The 17,857-nt window shown below is 46.8% G+C and overlaps 1 protein-coding gene across 1 annotated transcript in view; it reads left to right on the top strand.

The window, feature by feature from the left end:
* amotl2a (angiomotin like 2a) overlaps positions 1–13,465 on the top strand; it is a 31,895-nt gene extending 18,430 nt beyond the window's left edge. The window contains exons 6-12 of the mRNA XM_078410598.1: positions 4,407–4,552; positions 4,642–4,791; positions 6,677–6,867; positions 7,437–7,574; positions 9,240–9,457; positions 10,554–10,742; positions 10,985–13,465. Coding sequence (XP_078266724.1) covers positions 4,407–4,552; positions 4,642–4,791; positions 6,677–6,867; positions 7,437–7,574; positions 9,240–9,457; positions 10,554–10,742; positions 10,985–11,073 — 1,121 coding nt within the window. The 3' untranslated portion in view covers positions 11,074–13,465. The remainder of the gene's footprint in view (positions 1–4,406; positions 4,553–4,641; positions 4,792–6,676; positions 6,868–7,436; positions 7,575–9,239; positions 9,458–10,553; positions 10,743–10,984) is intronic.
* The last annotated feature ends 4,392 nt before the right edge of the window (positions 13,466–17,857 follow it).

The following is a 17,857-nucleotide window of genomic DNA, read 5'->3' as shown; positions in this document are numbered from 1 at the left end:
ACATCTTGCCCCCCCCCCCCAAGTGTATAACATGGCAGGCTGTGTGTTGTTGGGAATGTGGGATTAATGTGCGGGGAAGGTTAGTCTGGAATTGGATTGCTCTCTGAGCTAGCCCAGACTCATTGGGCTGAATGGCCTTCTTGAAAGTCTCATATGATATGTTAGGTGTTTTTGGTTACGTGGGGAGCATAATTTGTTTGGAAATGCGTGGCAATATATGTGGGTTTATGGTGAGGTTTTCCTGCCACTTTCACTCCCAGGTGGGGATGGGGTGCTGTGCCTTCCTGCACTTACGTGGGCATCTCTGCCCGTGCCTAGTTGAACATGCTACTGCTTTGTGTAGATGGTCCTTAATGAATTCCCCACTTCTCTGCTGGACTTCTGATGCGAACCCCATCCAGATTCCTGTCTTCCCCCTTCATGTGGCTTCCCTCCCACCAGCCTGCCCCTGGGTGCCTGCCAAGGTTATGCCCAGGTTCCCGTTTGTGACAATTGTGCAACATTAGTTGGGAACAGCACACTGTGTGACTCTGTTAGTTACGGCTGAATAATTGTCATGCTCAATGAGCGCAGCTTAAAGGGAATGTTTTTTATTAACCACATTACCAACAAGACATTCTCACCTGATGAGTGAACAAGCAGAGTCACATCTGCACTCTGTGATTGCCTGTGTACGAGAATGCGTCACTGAGTCACAGGCCCAGGCCTTTCAGTCCACCAGGTCCATGCTGTCAATTTCCCCATCTACACTAATCCCATGAGAAAAACGGGTCGCCCTGAACCGGCTCCGCACAGGGATCGGCCGGTTCAACGCCAACATGCATCGTTGGGGGTTGCGTTCATCAGCAGCCTGCATGTGTGGAGCAGACCAGCAAACAGCGCAGCACGTCATTTTCGACTGCACTGTCCTCCGTCCCCCTGGTGGAGGGGTAGACCTCACGGCCCTCGACAACAGCACATTGCACTGGCTACAGTGCCTGGAGGGCGTTACATAATTTCTGCTGCCTCAAACGCAAGAAGAAGAAGAAAAAACCTTTTGAAACACCCTCCCCACTTTCAGCCTGCACTTTCATGGTTTTGAACTAGCATATGCGTTTGTATATGTGTGTCGATCCATACGTTATGATCAGGCATAGATCAACGGATGTGGCCACGTTGAAGTCTCAAACACTAGTCACAGAGCCAGACAGCACCAAGACAGGCCCTTCAGCCCATCTTGCGTGTGCCGATCAACATGCCCCATCTACTCTAATCCCACCAATCCATTTGTTCCCTATCCCTCTAAACCTTTCTTATCCATGTATCTGTCCAGATATCTTTTAAATGCTTTTATTTTATCTGCCTCAATTACCTCCTCTGACACCTTATTCCATTTACCCACAACCTTCTGTGTGAAAAAGCTGTCCCTTAGGTTCTGATTAAATCTTTCCCTCTCACCGTAAACCTATGTCCTCTGGTTCTTGATTCTCCGACTCTGACTAAAAGAATCTGGGCATTTACTCTCTCTATTCCCTTCATGGTTGTCTATCCCTCAAAAAGATCACCATGCAGCCTCTTGCACTCCAAGGAATAAAGTCCTAGCTTGTCCAACCTCTCCCTAGAGTTCAGGCCCTCAAGTCCTGGGAATATCCTTGTAAATCGGTTCTGCACTTTTTCTAGCTAATTGACATCCTTCCAATAGCAGGGTGACCAAAACTGAACGCCATACGCCAAATATGGCCTCACCAGCACTATATTGTTACGACAAATACCGAGATTCATGTGCTGTATGATTTATAGTGGCAGTCAGAAGACGAGACTAAATGTGAGTGTCCCAGTAAAGACCCATGTGATTAGATGTCCACTTTAATCAGGGTGATTTAGAACAATGAACAGGTGTCGGAGATGTTGCAGTGTAACATAGTTCATGTTGGACCGGCGAGAGGGAATACTGTTGCCTCACTTTGTGGAATAGTTCCATGGGACACGAGGCCTGGCCACGCCACATCTGCTCAGTTTGTTCACCCTTCCCTCTGTATTCAGCCCCAGAATGGCAAAGAATTTCCCAGAAAGCTAAACAATGTGCACATTGCATTCCCAACCCTCTTGTGGCTTCATTCCATTCCTCCTCTTGTTTTTATTCTATGCCAGTACAAATCGCAGCCATGGGCACTGAAGTGTTAACCTGGGTTTGCTCTGGGAGGTTGTTGTGTGGTATGCATTTGATTGTTAAGTATGTAGGTCAGAGGAACGTGGATTGTAGTTTGTCCCATGACTGCCATTAACAGTGCAGCTTCCCCTCCCCCACCCTCAGCCTCAAGCACATTCTTTGTTCAATGCAGAACTTTATAGCAGGAAGTTAGGAGCCTACCAAGGTCATTCGGTCATTCCCTCGGGAGTATTGCAGAGGAAGGTGATGTGGAATGCTGGTTTCTGCTGATATTACTACAATGAGCTTTTAGCGGAAGAGTTAGTATAAACAATAAAGGAGGCAGGACTTTTGGTGCTTTGGCACAATTATTTGCAAACTTGCTGAAGAATGTTGCAGTGCTGAGCATTGGCTTCACTTGCACCAGTGAATTGCTTTGTGTGTCTGCAACCTTATGGTAATTATTGCTGCAGAAGTCAATGTGATTTCCTATTTATTGCTCAAAGGAATGCAATTTTGGGGAGCCAAAGTTCTCAGAATGTTTTTTATATGTGAGTGCCCTCTGTGAAATGTCAGTGGGCAGCGCAATGTCAAGCGGGGGTGATTTTATCACAGGAAACGGCTGAAGCACTGATTCTGCCTGATTCATTCGTAGAGCTATTCTCTTACTGATGTGGAGTCATTTGCATTCTTTAATCTAATCTCCACTGTAAAACAACGACCGTGCATTAATCTACACTTTTGAATATTACAGACAAATCCCAAGGTATATCTCGGGTATATCCAAAAAAAAAAAAAAAAGTATATCTCAGGAGTGATGGCATCCTGAAATTAGCAGGGAGTCAGATTAAGATATTGGGAGACGTTGTTAGTAGCCGGTTAAAGACAATTTTGGGTATGAATTCAAGAAGGGGCAGAGGTAGAAGGAGTCTGGGCTTCACCATCTATGACTGAAAATATCAGTTAGAAACACCGGTCGGTGGTCATGACTATCCTCGGACATTGTGGTTGGGGTTTAATGTGCTCAACTGCATTGTTCACTCTCAGAAAATGTTGGAAACGCTCAGCAGGTCAGGCAGGTTCTGTGAAAAGGAAAATGGTTAATCTTTCAAGGGTTGGGAACCCTTCATCAGAACAGAGAAAGTTTGCCAATACCGATGAATGGCCTTTAACTGTTTCTCTTTCCACATATGAGTTTTTCCAGCATTTTCTATTATTGCTTTAAATTTACAGATTCTGCAGTTTATTGGGTTTCACTTGGAGGTTCTATCTTAGAACATAGAACAGTACAGCACACGATCGGGCCCTTCAGCCCTCAATGTTTGTGCCAAACACGATGCTGAGTTAAACTGATCTCATCTGCCTGCACATGATCCATATCCCTCTATTCCCTGTATTTCCATGTGCCTAAAAGCCTCTTAAACACCACTATTGTATCAGCCTCAACCTCCACCCCTGGAAATGCGTTCTAGGCCTCCGTCACTCTCAGTGTAAAAATAAACTTGCCTTGCACATCATTAAACTTTTCCCCTTTCGCCTTGTAGTATGCCCTCTAGTGTTGGACATTTCCGCCCTGGGAACAAGGTTCTGACTGTCTACCCTATCTATGCCTCTCATAATTTTATATACTTCCATCGTTTCATCTCAGCCTCCGATGCTCCAAAGAAAACAATCCAAGGCTATCCAACCTCTCCTTGTAGTTGAAACCATCTAATCCAGGGAGCATTCTGGTAAACCTCTGCACCCTCTCCAAAGCCTCCACATCATTCCTGTAAAGGGGCGACCAGAACTACGTGCAATATTCCAAATTCAGCCCAACCAAAGCCCTTTAATTCTGACGGTGCCTGTGGACTGGAAAATTACAAATGTCACACCTTTATTCCAAAAATATGTAAAGATATGTCATTAGACACCAGTGAATTCAACCTCAGAGAGGGGAAAGTTGTAGAAACAATAAATCAGAGATGGAATTAGGAGCCATTGGATTGATCAGTGCTTATCTGATCACACTAATCACAGGGCGGATTGATTAGAGAAATTATAGAATTGTCAAAGTAAAATGTATTTGCCTTACCTGAAGGAGCTTTTTAATGAACTAACAGAGTGTGGGTGGTACATGTGAAAATGAATTGTATTCTTGAAATCATTTGCAGTATTGTCATTGATTAGATTGCTACATTCTCATGATGCCTGTGGTGAGAAAGGCACCATTTGACTGATGAATGTAAGAGATGAATTGCCAGCGGCATTTTCTTGATTGAATGTGCATGTTTTGCAGACAGGGAACAGCAGCAAGAGAAGGAGCAGCTTCGGAAAGAGTTAAGCCTTTCGTACAGCAGGAATGAAGATCAGCACAGGCGGATGCAGCTGCTTGACCACGCCCTCAACAACACACAGTCCAAAGTCGTGCGGCTAGAAGACGAGGTACAGCAAGTTCTGGCAACTACATAACTATAGATTGCCACAGCATGGTCAAGGTTTTGATGTCAGGCATTTCTCTGTCTCTCCCTCAGATGCGGAAGAAACGAGCCTACGTGGAGAGGGTGGAGAAGTTGCAGCATGCTCTGGCCCAGTTGCAGGCAGCGTGTGAGAAACGCGAGCAGTTGGAGCTGCGGCTGAGGAACCGACTGGAACAGGAACTGAAGAGTCTACGGACACAGCAGGTAACTGGGCAACCTGCCGCCTAACGCCAACTCCACACCCCATTTTGTAAATGTTATTCAGAGCAAGCCCAAAAGAAATGACAGCAGCCAGCAGGTCTTGAAGCTCTACTCCATGCAAACCAATGGACCCAAGTGAGCAACAGATGGGATGACTGATTGGAATGGTATTGCCCTGCCCTGTAAGGGTGGCACAGTGGCACATTGGTATAGTTGTTGCCTTACAGCACGAGCAGACCCGGAAACCCGGGTTCGATCCTGACTTGGCATAAGTGTAAATTGTCCCTAGTGTGTGTAGGATAGTGTTGATGTGTGGGGATCGCTGGTCGGTGCAGTCCTGGGGGGCCAAAAGGCCTGTTTCCGCACCGTATCTCTAAACTAAACTAAAACGATTCCATTGTGTGTAGATGTCAACTATCACAAGCGGAGCGGGTTCTATCAAAGATTATATCGAAGCAACTCAATATAAAAGCCTTGCAAGTGGGTATCTTGCTTGAAGCAGAGTCTCTAAAGGAGTTTTCAAAGGAACCCAAGTATAACATTTGTGTTTGTCACAAGGTCACTTAAAAAAGAAAGAACTGACATTTATGTAGTGCTCTTTGTGTCTTTAGGATGCTTTACTTAAGTGTTTTGTGAGTGTGCTCACTTGAATAATATGGGAATTAGGACAATAGTCAATAGTCAATAGTCAATAGTCGTTTATTTGTTACATACACATAAATGTGTAGTAAAATGAAACATTACCCGCAGTTGAACAATAAGACCAATAAGATTAATCAATAAAAATGCAATAACACATACAATCACAACTAACACCAAACAAAAAGAAACATCCATCACAGTGAGTCTCCTCCAGTCCCTCCTCACTGTGATGGAAGGCCAAAATGTCTTTTTCTCTTCCCTGCCGTCTTGTCCCGCGGTCAGGCTGTTGGAGTTGCCACGTCGGGGCGGTCGGGGCTCCCGATATTGAAGCCGCCGCTGGGCGGTGAAAGGTCAACGGCCTATTTCAGGCCGCGCCGGATGGTGAAAGGTCCGCGACGGGCCGACCCAAGCCGCGCGATTCGGGGCGGGCGAACACGCTGCCTCTGCCGTTGCCGGAGCTCCCGATGTCGGCCCCCATCCAGGGGCCTGCGGGCTTCCGACGTCCACGCGGCCCGCGCCGGAGCCTCCGGAGACGAGTCGCAGCCAGTTGGACTGATGTTTACAGTGCAGGGAGAACACCAGCTCTGACAGATTGAACTGCCCAGAAGAGGGTGAACGGAGGAAGCATTCAGAGACTGTTTGCCCTTGTGAGGAAGAGCAGAGCCAAAGGCCATCAATATAAGTGTTGCCATGAGATCAAACAGGGTGTTGAGGAAAAAGCCAGAGTGGTTATAGCGTGGAGCTCAATGGCAAGAAGAGAGAATGTGATGAGCATTAAGGTGCATTGATGGGATTTTGCATAAAGCTTATGTCGGGCGAGGGCATTACACTGATAGTGACATGGAGGGAAGGGAGGGTTGCTGGGTGTCTAGTTGGGCTGTGGCCTATTTCTGTCACTGTGCAGAGAAAGTTCCCACATGCAGCCCTACAATAACAACCTATTTGTTGATGGATAAATATTGCCCAGTTGAAAAATAACATCCTTCAATATGGCACTGTGATTATTTTGCAACCGCCACGGAGGACAAACAGCATTCAGCTTCATGGCTCATTGGAGTATTTGGCTCTCTGGTGCTGCAGCAATCTCTGGGAGCTGCACTCGAGGCTCTGCCTGTGTGTGACCTGACCCTTCTGACAGTCCCACCGTGGATCAGGTCTGACGGTATTTTCAGCATTTAACAAAGGTGGCAAGGGACAAACTGCTTGTTTATCCGGAGAAAGCTTTAATGCAGGGTTCTCCCCACAGCGACAAGCAACAGCCCAGAACCCTGGAGCTGCAGAGTACAGTGCACCGGCGTTGATGGAGCTTCTCCGTGAGAAGGAAGAGAGGATCCTGGCTCTGGAAGCTGACATGACCAAATGGGAACAGAAGTATCTGGAGGAGAGCACCATGCGGCAGTTTGCAATGGATGCAGCTGCCACAGCAGCCACCCAGAGGTACCTTTGTGCATTCCCAGCTGTTTCACTTTAACAAATCGGATCAGATACATTAAAGGGTTTGTCCTGGATATATCCCTCCCCCTCTCCCCTAGAGATACACCTTGCAGGGTCACAGGGAACACGTGGGTTTATACACCCCTGCTCTTGGATTTCTCACCAGTTTATTTTGCTGCCCTGGTGTTTAAAGTGAGCAGACCCTCCGTGAAATGGTAGGAATGGCAGATGGATGTTGAAGTTTAAAATTTTCAAAAAGCATTATTTCAGATATCCCAGCACAGTAGAGCCTTGTAACCTAGTAACTGCCTAGTGTCCCGAGAAGTGCCCAGTGTCCCAGGGATATCGTGTCTGGTGGGAGGAGGAGGAAAAGCCCCATGTCGGTAGTGGGGGGGGGGGGGGGAGAGCCCCGTGTGTCGTGGGGGGGGAGGGGGGAGAGCCCCGTGTGTCGTGGGGGGGGGGGGGGGAGGGAGCTCATATCTTGAGGAGAGACCCGTGTCCAGGACGAGAGTCTCAGGAAGCATCTGGGCTGCTGTCAATGGGAGAACTAAATGATTTCTTTATTTCCGCAGGGATACCACAATCATAAACCATTCCCCCCACCATTCACCCAACAGCAGCTTCAATGAGGGCTCTTTGGAGAAGCGAGTTTACTACGAGAATGGGGAGGTTATTGTGACTAACCATCGGCACCAGGAGATGGAGAGCAGGTACTGATCAACAGAGATGGGGCCAGGGACCGACCGGGATGGGGCTGGGATCAGGGGCCTGGGTTTGGGCTTAGAACTGGGATTGGTGAACCAGGAGCATCTTGGACAGCACCCGATGGGAAGAGGCTGCCTGAGGCAGTGTTTGGGGTGCAGGGAAGGGTTGGACATGATGCTATGAGGATAAATCTACCCCATCTCATGCACAAAATATCCTCCAGGGCCCACCGGTAGGGACCAATCAGCGTGGGATGAATGAGACTTGAATGGTGGGAACGTCCAACTCTGGGGCCATGGCTACCCAGGGTGGTTTCACCCTCATTAAGCTGATTACCAGCCTGGACGCTCATTTATCGGCTACCCAGCCCTACTTGTACCTAGACTAATTGTATCTTGTCTGTCTCTACCGGGGCTGTGCTCTCCAGCCTTACTTGTACCTGGTCTAATGCACGCTGTCTGTCTCTTCCCAGTCTGTCTGCTCCCCAGCCCCAGCTGTACCTAGTTTGTCTGCGCACTGTTTGTCTGTTTCCACTGTACCTGGATGATATGCCCCCAACCCTGCCTGTAATTAGACAATAGACAATAGACAATAGGTGCAGGAGTAGGCCATTCAGCCCTTCGAGCCAGCACCGCCATTCAATGCGATCATGGCTGATCACTCTCAATCAGTACCCCGTTCCTGCCTTCTCCCCATACCCCCTCACTCCGCTATCCTTAAGAGCTCTATCCAGCTCTCTCTTGAAAGCATCCAACGAACTGGCCTCCACTGCCTTCTGAGGCAGAGAATTCCACACCTTCACCACTCTCTGACTGAAAAAGTTCTTCCTCATCTCCGTTCTAAATGGCCTACCCCTTATTCTTAAACTGTGGCCCCTTGTTCTGGACTCCCCCAACATTGGGAACATGTTTCCTGCCTCTAATGTGTCCAATCCCCTAATTATCTTATATGTTTCAATAAGATCCCCCCTCATCCTTCTAAATTCCAGTGTATACAAGCCCAATCGCTCCAGCCTTTCAACATACGACAGTCCCGCCATTCCGGGAATTAACCTAGTGAACCTACGCTGCACGTCCTCCATAGCAAGAGTCTGTCTGCACCCGGTCTGTCTGTACCAGTCTTGTCTGCACCCGGTCTGTCTGTACCAGTCTTGTCTGCACCCGGTCTGTCTGCTCCCCGGCCCCATCTACTCTCCGGCTCTGCCTGTACAAGGTCAGTCTGCAGCCAATCTGACTGTACCTGGTCTTGCTGTATCCCAACTGCCTTTCCTCAGGCCTCACCTGTACCTGTTCTGTGCCCGGTCACCTTGCGTTCTGTCTGACCACTCGCCCAAGACAGTTTGTGCTTCTGTCCCTGCACCTGTTCATGGTGACTGAATTAGGCTGTCCCACATTCTGCCTCTGACTCTCGTTGACTGAGACCCCACCCACCCTCATCTCCCTGTGACCGTTGTTGTGTGAAATCCCTCCCTTCCTCAGTCTAAACCCATGCAATCATTACCTTTCTCGGTAGCTAACTCATTCTGGGTTTGCTGCTTTGAGAGGGGCCTGGGAGAGGTTTTCTTATTATGAGGAATTAGAACGATTGCAAAAGCCCATGGACTTTAAGATAAAGATGCTGGTGCAAAGTCTGGAGAGCTGTGAATAATTGGTGGTTCCTCTTGCCTTCAGGATTAAGGCCCTGCATGCGCAGATCCTGGAAAAGGATGCTATCATCAAGGTCCTCCAACAACGCTCCAGAAGGGACCAGGTGAAGCCGGAGCAGCTGGCATTGCGGCCAGCTCGCTCAGTGCCCTCCATCGCTCTGTCCGCCGGCATGTCTTCGACTGCCTCCTCCAGCCAGCTGACCAGTGACAGGTGCCTGGATAAAACAACCAGAGGCAGCTCAGGTAAATCACTTCCAGAGAGCTTTGGTTACTTCCCCTGGAACTGGTTCACCTATGGCATTCCCATGGGTCAGTGGCCGCATACCTGCCCTGTGTGGAAGGTTGTGTGTTCAAATCTTCTGCCATAAATGGAGACAGCTTTTCACTGACGTGCTAGCCAGCTTCAGGTATTTAGGGTGGCACAGTTGTGCAGCGGTAGAGTTGCTGCCTTACAGCGCCAGAGACCCGGGTTCGATTCTGACCTCGGGTGCTGTATGTGTGGAGTTTACATGTTCTCCCTGTGACCGTGTGTGTTTCCTCCGGGTGCTCCAGTTTCCTCCCACCTCCCAAAGATATGCTGGTTCGTAGGATAATTGGCCTCTGTAAATTGCCCCTAGTATGTAGGGAGTGGATGAGAAAGTGGGATAACATAGAACTAATGTGATCGGGTGATCGATTGTAGGCATGGACTTGGTGGGCCGAAGGGCCTGTTTCCCGGCTGTATCTCTAAAGTGTACTAAACTAAAAATCAACACACAACTTTGTTATTAATTTGGCTAAAAGTCCTGTAATACTATTAGTTTGTTGTCACTTGAAGATGGCCTCCTTGGTTACTCTCACCAGAATCTATTTCTTCTATTCCCTTACAAAATCCCTTTAAGCTGTTAAATGGATGTGGAATAATGGAATTATTCCTCGCATGAAGTAGAAAGCTTGCACTAATTCTAAACATCACTGGGAGCAGGACATCCATCAGCCAACTGGTTTGGAAAGTACAGGAAGGCTGGTGAATAAAAGGCAGGTTTGATGGAGTACACTGAAGGACATGATGCCTCGGCTGGCTTGCCAGTTCAGCCGAGGTCCACCACCCTTCGAATAAGTCACCTGCTTGACCAGCTTCACAGCCTCTTGCAAAGTAGCCCATGACCTAAATCTCTTTCACGTCTGCTTGGACTGTTTAAAAGAGCTCGTACCACATGACCTAGAAACATCAATTGAAACAATCAGTGGAGTTGTTCATAGTAGAGCTGGAGAACATTAGCCAATGGAAGATTAGCCCCGGTTGTAGCAAGTGTGGGAATGGAAGGCTTGATGTTGAGTGGACTGTTCTGTCTTTCAGGTATCGGAAGCAAAGAGTGTACCGAGGATCAGAGAGTTGTCCTGGAGCCCCGTCCTGTGTCGGGGCACACTACACACGGCAGCCGAGATGGCAGCACACAAACCGAAAAAGAGGGCGATGCAGTGCGGTCAGCCCAGGGCAGCTCGCAGGACGAGACTTTGGTCAACTCACGAGCGGCCAACTCATTAGGTAAGGAGATAAGGATAGCGTTTGCGTAAATTGAGGGAGTCGGTAAGTGCCTTTCTGTCTAGAATGGAAGACGTTGATTTCCATATCTCACCTCTTCAGAATGGATTTATTTCAAGTAGTCCCAGCTCAGTGGTTTATGTGGGATGAGGCGGTCCAGAAATCCGGAATGGTGAAAGGAAGGGACGGGAATGAATGATTACAGGCACTAATGAGGATTCCCGTTGTGCGTTTTGTATCCACAGATCCAGTGCAGTCACTGAAGCAGATCAGCCCCAACATTATCAGAAAGGCAGAATCATCAGACACTGAGATGGTGGAAATTCTCATATGAAAAGGACTTCTGACAGCAAACAGAGGACTTCTGTGAAATAAAAAGGCCTCCATATTTGGAAAACCTTTTACTGCCCTCTACCAAGTTATCAGAATGTGGAACCAGGGCAGAAACAAAGGAAACATTAACAATTCCTGCATAAAACTGCGGAGACGGAATGTGATTTTATTTTGGGGGGAGAGGGAGATGTGGCCTTCAATGCATCATATCCATAAGCTGCTATAACACCGTGTTCATTTGATGGTTATACCTACAAGAAGAGCTGAGCTAGTCTTTGTGCCATGTGCGAGCCTTCCCTGAGTGGCAGGAGACACTCGTAAACTAATCCAAACTATTCAAACTGCTGTGAAGCTCCAACCTGTGACAGACCCTTTGGTGTTGCAGAAGTCAGTATTTTTGCATCCAACTGCCAAGCATACAAGCTTCACAGCAGTATTAATATATATAATTACAAATATCTAGCACTAAACTGTGCTATACGTAATATATACTGTACATAAAGCTGTAAATTAATCTCTAACAAGCTCTTTGTTTCAGCTTTAGACTTTGTGCAATTGCACTAACTCTGCAGTGACTAAAAACATCTACTAAACCTCTTGCGCCATTTCTGCCAGCAATGGGCACGGTCTCTCTCCCTCTTACCATCCTCCACTTCTTTCTTTCTGCAATTTCCGGGCAAGCCTTGATTGTTACTTCAGTTCCAACTCACTTTGCATTGATCCCAAGATTTCCGTTGGTGACTGGGTAGTTCTCCCTTTAATTGTACTCTGCTTGGAGTACCCCCTTCACCAGGTCCACACTGCCCTGGGCTGCATGTCGGCATGGGCACAGGGAGATTCCGCAACTCGTAGCAGGAATGCCCAGGTGATGGGGCTCTCCCACAACTGTAATATGTCAATGAAAGCTCGTGTGTGTGCAAAGAGGTAACATTACTCCTGGAAATACAACATTATCCACACCTTTCTGAATGAAACAACGCATTTTTAAAAGAGAGGGTGAAATTCTGGTGGCTGCCAGGTGCAGGAGTCTCCAAGCAAACTTCCAGATCTTTTGTGGAGTTAAGAGCCCCTCAAGCTCCCTATTTCAACCACGAGTGTTTAGAGGATCTATGGTTAATTTAGCAATCCAGATGGGAGAGCGACGAGAGTGAGGTCATGGGGTGCTGATTGTGTCAGGTTTAAACCCTCTCACTCTCCTTCAGTCACACCATTTAACAGAATGGTGCCCACGTAATTCTGTTCCAAAATGGCCCTCCCAGAATCTACAACCGAGCCCCCATTGCCCCAGCAGTGGGTCACAGCCTACAACTGGCCACAATGAGCAGCACAGCAGTGAGGAAATGGCCCTGTTCATCACCCTGCCTGTCTCATACCGTATGAGCTCCTATCAGATGTCATGTCAATATTGGTGTATGAACAGCAGGAGTGTTGGTACAGTTCCATCAATGTTCCCTGCCCTGCACCACCTGGTTCTGAGTGGGTCTGGTGTATGCACCATCTTGCTGTTCCCTCGGTGCAGCCACCATTTCTTACCCTGATGGAGATGGCTGAGCACAAAAGTGTAAGGCAGAATTGGGCCACAGACTGGCAGCTGGTTTCTGCCACACTGACTATTCATCATTTCCAAATAACAATGCGAGAAAGTTGATTGTAGGACTGTCAGGGTTACAGCCAAGGTTTGAACTTATAATTGCCCCATCATTCACTGGTGAATTTGAGCTTGGGCCAAGAACACTCCACTGACTCATTCTGGGAACAGGTGCAGGCTGTGAATAGGATGTCATGCCACCTGTGGTCAAATAGCCTGCAGGGAAGATGCCTCGGCCTGTAACCTAAAGTATTACGGACATTCATTGCAGCAAAATCCATGACGAGGAGATCTGGATTAGCGTCTAATGTTCCGCCACACAAGTAGGTGCAGGTCATATGAGAACAAATTCAGCGATGCCAAAGGGCAACTTGCTTCATTCTGCAGGTAGAACTGCCCAGCTTGTTACATGCTGATGTTTTCCATATAATGTGCAATTGCTGGCCATTGCCTTCTCTCTGTGATGGAATTCACATGTACTTTGTTTACAAAAAAATATTGTGAAGCAAAAAAAAAACAAAAAAAAATTAATATATTTTGTATGAGTATTTGTATCTGACACGGCTGTATTTTAGTGCCACTGAACCTCATGCCAAAGATGATAAACTGCATTATTATTGAATAACTTATAAAGGTATTTAAAGGTGAAGCCAAGGCTGTGTATTAAGGCACCAAACCCTGAGATTGCTGCAGCATTCTGTACGGTATGCAGTTATTTCAATTTAATGATGTGAATCTCAGACCTGGGATTTTTATATTGAAATGCCAGCACACATTTCAGTAATAAAATCAAAAATTCAGTCAATTTTGCTCTGGCCGTTTCTATTTTGAATCTTGTTTGCCAGCAGTAAAAACTAAGCTACATGGACAAATAAAAATTCCCTCGACACCAACTTGCCCACAAGCTCCACAGTGTCTTGAGCCAGGCTGGTCTCTGTCCTGAGGAAATGGGAAAGGGTAGGAGAACCAGGTTTCACAACTCTACAAACTTCAATTGCTCCCAACCTTCCTGTGATTTTCTCATTTTGCTAGTATTCATCTCATTCTGTTTTGCTGTTGAAACTGACTTTGATTACAACTGACTTTTCCTTCTCAGGTAGGGCATTTGCTGCATAGAAGATGTTGCCTATGATTAGCATTCGTCTATCTGTGTCAGATGATAGTGCGGCTTTGATGTTGTCCTGCTTGGAGAGGGGAATGTTTCAGCTGTGGTTGCATTTCCTGCTGTGGCTGACTAGGCCTTGACAGGGAGACCCTGCCACAGCTTCCACAGGTGAAGCTGTGTCTAGAGGTTGGATTGGGGAGTGTGTTGCTCTTGCCGTTGACTATTTTGTGGAGTTGGCGCCTGGCCTTCAGGTTTTTGAACCGTATGCTGTGATAGTGCTTCACACCCACCTGGAGGTCCTTTTTCCACTATCCCTAGTCATCAGGAACTGCTTCCCAGTTTTCAGTGCCAATGTTAAAATTTGTCAGATCTCTTAATCGTATCCTTGTAGTGAAGCTTTGGTCTTCCTCTTGGCCTCTGTACTTTGACAACCTCCCACATAGCACATCTTTGGGGGATACATTCTTTTTCCATCCTGTGTACATGTCCAAGCCAGCAGAGACACATCTGTTTGAGGATCACAGGGATGCTAGGCTTGTTGGTCAGGGAGAGGACATTGGTGACTTTATCCTGCCAAGAAATTCCCACGATGTGACGAAGACAGCAGAAATAAAAATATTCAATGTATTGGTGTGGGTAATTCCTCCAAGCTTCACTGCTGTACAGTAACATACTCAAGAGGCACACCTTGTAGACAGTTACCTTGGTCTTGATTGTGAGTTTCCTGTTCTTCCATGGTTAGCCTCCTGAAGGTGGTTGCTGCCTTTCCTAGACGTGAACTGCTTTCTTCATCCAGAGAGTCACTGTAGATCCAAGTTAGTTGACAGTTTCCAGCGGAGTGGTGTTTAGGGCGATTTCAGGGGGGAATGGAGTGACCCATGACAACAGTCGTCTTATGCTAATTGTCAGTCAGATCCAGTTGCAAAATGAGACAGTCTGTCCATCAGTCCCTGTGCTTCCTTTTGCGCAAGGTTTGCTAGCTAGCGGCATCTGGATTTATTACCAGTGCACTAGACACATGGATAATCTTGTGGCTTGCACCACCAACTAGAAAGTTGCCTATATCTGTGGCTCTCCGAATCAATGCAAATCATTGATTACCCGTTCACACCAGTTCTATGTTATCCCACTTACTCATCCACTCCTTGTGCACTTGGGAAAATCTGCAGAGGCCAATTAACCTAGTGGCCTTGCCGAGGGAAGTTCCTTGTGAGAAAAGTGTGAGTCTTTGGCTCCAGAGTCTTCGACGAGGAAGCTGAGGGAGGAGACTATGCCAAAAGTTGGAGAGGGTGAGACCCAGTGAAGAAATGACAGGTAAGCTGATTCAGTGTGATGCTTGTAGGATGTGGGGAGTCAGGGACACCGCTGGTGCCTCTGGCTGCTACAACTGTGGAAAGTGTGTCCAGGTTCGGCTCCTAAAGGACTGTTGGGGCACTGGAGAGGCAACTGGATGACATCAGGATCATCCGGGAAAATGAGTTTCCTGAACAAGACCTAGAGCGAGATCGTTGCACCGAAGATACCGGAAGAAAGAAAGAGTATAAGACACCAGAATTAACTGGACAGAAAGCTCACAAAGGCATAGGAGAGTATGGCTAAGTGAAATAGGAATCGATGTGAAAGATGAGGTGAGTAATAGATTAAAAGTATTATATATGAATGCGGGAAGTATAAGAGGTAAAGTGCATGAGTTTGAGGCTGTTAGAGACTGGTAGATACCGAGACATGGCTGCAGGAGGATCGGGACTGGGAACTGAATATTCAGGGTTATACGTCCCATGGAAAGGACAGGCAGGTGGGCAGATGAGGTGGGGTAGCTCTGTTGGTGAGGGATGAAATTCAGTCCCTTGCGAGGTGTGACATAGGGACTGACGATGTAGAGTCGCTGTGGATGGAATTGAGGAATTGTAAAGATGGAATTGTAAAGTTGAACATGTACTTTGGTTGTTTCTTCCTCGGTGAAGACCGAACCAATCTCCCAGATGTACTAGAGGACAGAGGATCTAGGGAGACAGGAACTGAAAGAAATTTACATTAGGCAAACAATATTATTGGGTAGACTGATGGGACTGAAGGTTGATAAATTCAGAGGGCCTGATGGGCTGCATCCCAGGGTACTCAAGGAAGTGGCTCTAGAAATCGTGATTGGTGATCATTTTCCAATTTTCTATAGATTCAGGATCAGTTCCTGTGGATTGTAAGGTAGCTAAAGTTATCCCACTTTTCAAGAAAGGAGTGAGAGAGAAAACAGGGAATTATAGACTAGTTAGCCTGACATCGGTGGTGGGGAAGATGCTGGAGTCAATTATTAAAGAAGTAATAATGGCCCATTTGGATAGCAGTAAAAGGATTAGTCCAAGTCAGCATGAATTTATGAAAGGGAAATCCTGTTTGACTAATCTTCTGGAATTTTTTGAGGATGTGACAAGTAAAATGGATGAAGGAGAGCCAGTGGATGTAGTGTATCTGGACTTTCAGAAAGCCTTTGATAAAATTAGAGCACGTGGTATTGGGGGTAGGGTATTGACATGGATAGAGAATTGGTTGGCAAACAGGAAACAGAGTCGGAAATAAACCGGTCCCTGTCAAAATGGCAGGCAGTGGTGAGTGGAGTGTCACAAGTCTCGGTGCTGGGGCTGCAACTATTTACAATATATATTAATGATTTATATGATGGAGTTAAAAGTAACAGTAGCAAATTTACAGATGTCACAAAGCTGGGGGGCAGTGTGAACTGCGAAGAAGATGCTAGGAGGTTGCAGGGTGACTTGGACAGGTTGAGTGAGTGGGCAGATGCATGGCAGATGCAGTTTCATGTAGATAAATGTGAGGTTATCCACTTTGGTGGCAGATTATTATCTCAATGGTGTCAGGAAAAAGGGAAGTGCAATGAGACCTGGGTATCCTTGTACACCAGTCACTGAAAGCAAACATGCAGGTACAGCAGGCAGTGAAGAAAGCTAATGGCATGTTGGCCTTCATAATGAGAGGATTTGAGTATAGGAGTAAAGAGGTCCTTCTGCAGTTGTACAGGGCCCTGGTGAGACCACGTCTGGAGTATTGTGTGCAGTTTTGGTCTTCTAATTTGAGGAAGGACATCCTTGCTATTGAGGCAGTGCAGCGTAGGTTCACAAGGATAATCCCGGAGATGTCGGGACTGTCATATGAGGAAAGATTGGAAAGACTGGGCTTATATTCACTGGTATTTAGAAGGATGAGCGGGGATCTTAGAGAAGCGTATAAAATTATAAAAGGAATAGACAAGCTAGATGCAGGAAAAATGTTCCCAATGTTGGGGGAGTCCAGAACCTGGGGCCAAAGTCTATGAATAAAGGGGAGGCCATTTAAAACTGAGTGCACAAGTGCGGTGAGGTACAGATACAATTAAAATATTTCTTGCGAATGAAAATCTTGCTTGGCATTGAAGAGGGCACGATGATAGATGCTGTCTTCTTAAGGCAGGTGGAACTAATGCACATGTGGATGCTTTTGTTGTTGAGTTTTTGAGATACTGCAATGAAATAGGCCCTTCAGCCCACCAGGTCCATACTGACCAGCAATCATCCATACACTAGTTCCATCCTATTCGATGGCCCATTCCAGACTAAGAAGTCTGGTGAAGGACGTGTTGAAGGACGCACTGATGGTTGGAATCTTTGTGGGAGAGGACCACAGTCCTTCTGCTACTGGACATTGAGGGACAGAGGCTAGTGAGGCCATCCCTCAAACAAGGGAAGGAATATCACCCCAGGGAGCTACATGAGTGGCAGAGGTATTCTGTAAAGTGAACAATAGCCCAAGTGTGACACTATTGAATGTATAGGCGCTGAGAATGTATGAAGTGGTTTTGCAGTTTTTGTTTTGAACATAATTTTATTCTGAACAAAGTTTATTTAAAAAATGACTACTGCTCGGCGTTCAACACTATCACCCCCTCTAACCTTATCATCAAACTCAGGGATTTGGTCTCTCTGCTTGTCCCTATACAAGTGAATCCTCGATTTCCTTGTCGGCAGACCATAATCGGTGTGAATTGGTAATACTTCCTCCTCAATAACTATAAGCACTGGAGCACCTCAAGGCCAAATGTGA

This window comes from Rhinoraja longicauda, chromosome 13 (assembly GCF_053455715.1).
Source record: "Rhinoraja longicauda isolate Sanriku21f chromosome 13, sRhiLon1.1, whole genome shotgun sequence".
Lineage (NCBI taxonomy): Eukaryota > Metazoa > Chordata > Chondrichthyes > Rajiformes > Arhynchobatidae > Rhinoraja > Rhinoraja longicauda.
The sequence above is the reverse complement of the archived record's forward strand: the minus strand, read 5'-3'. Positions and strand labels throughout refer to the sequence as shown.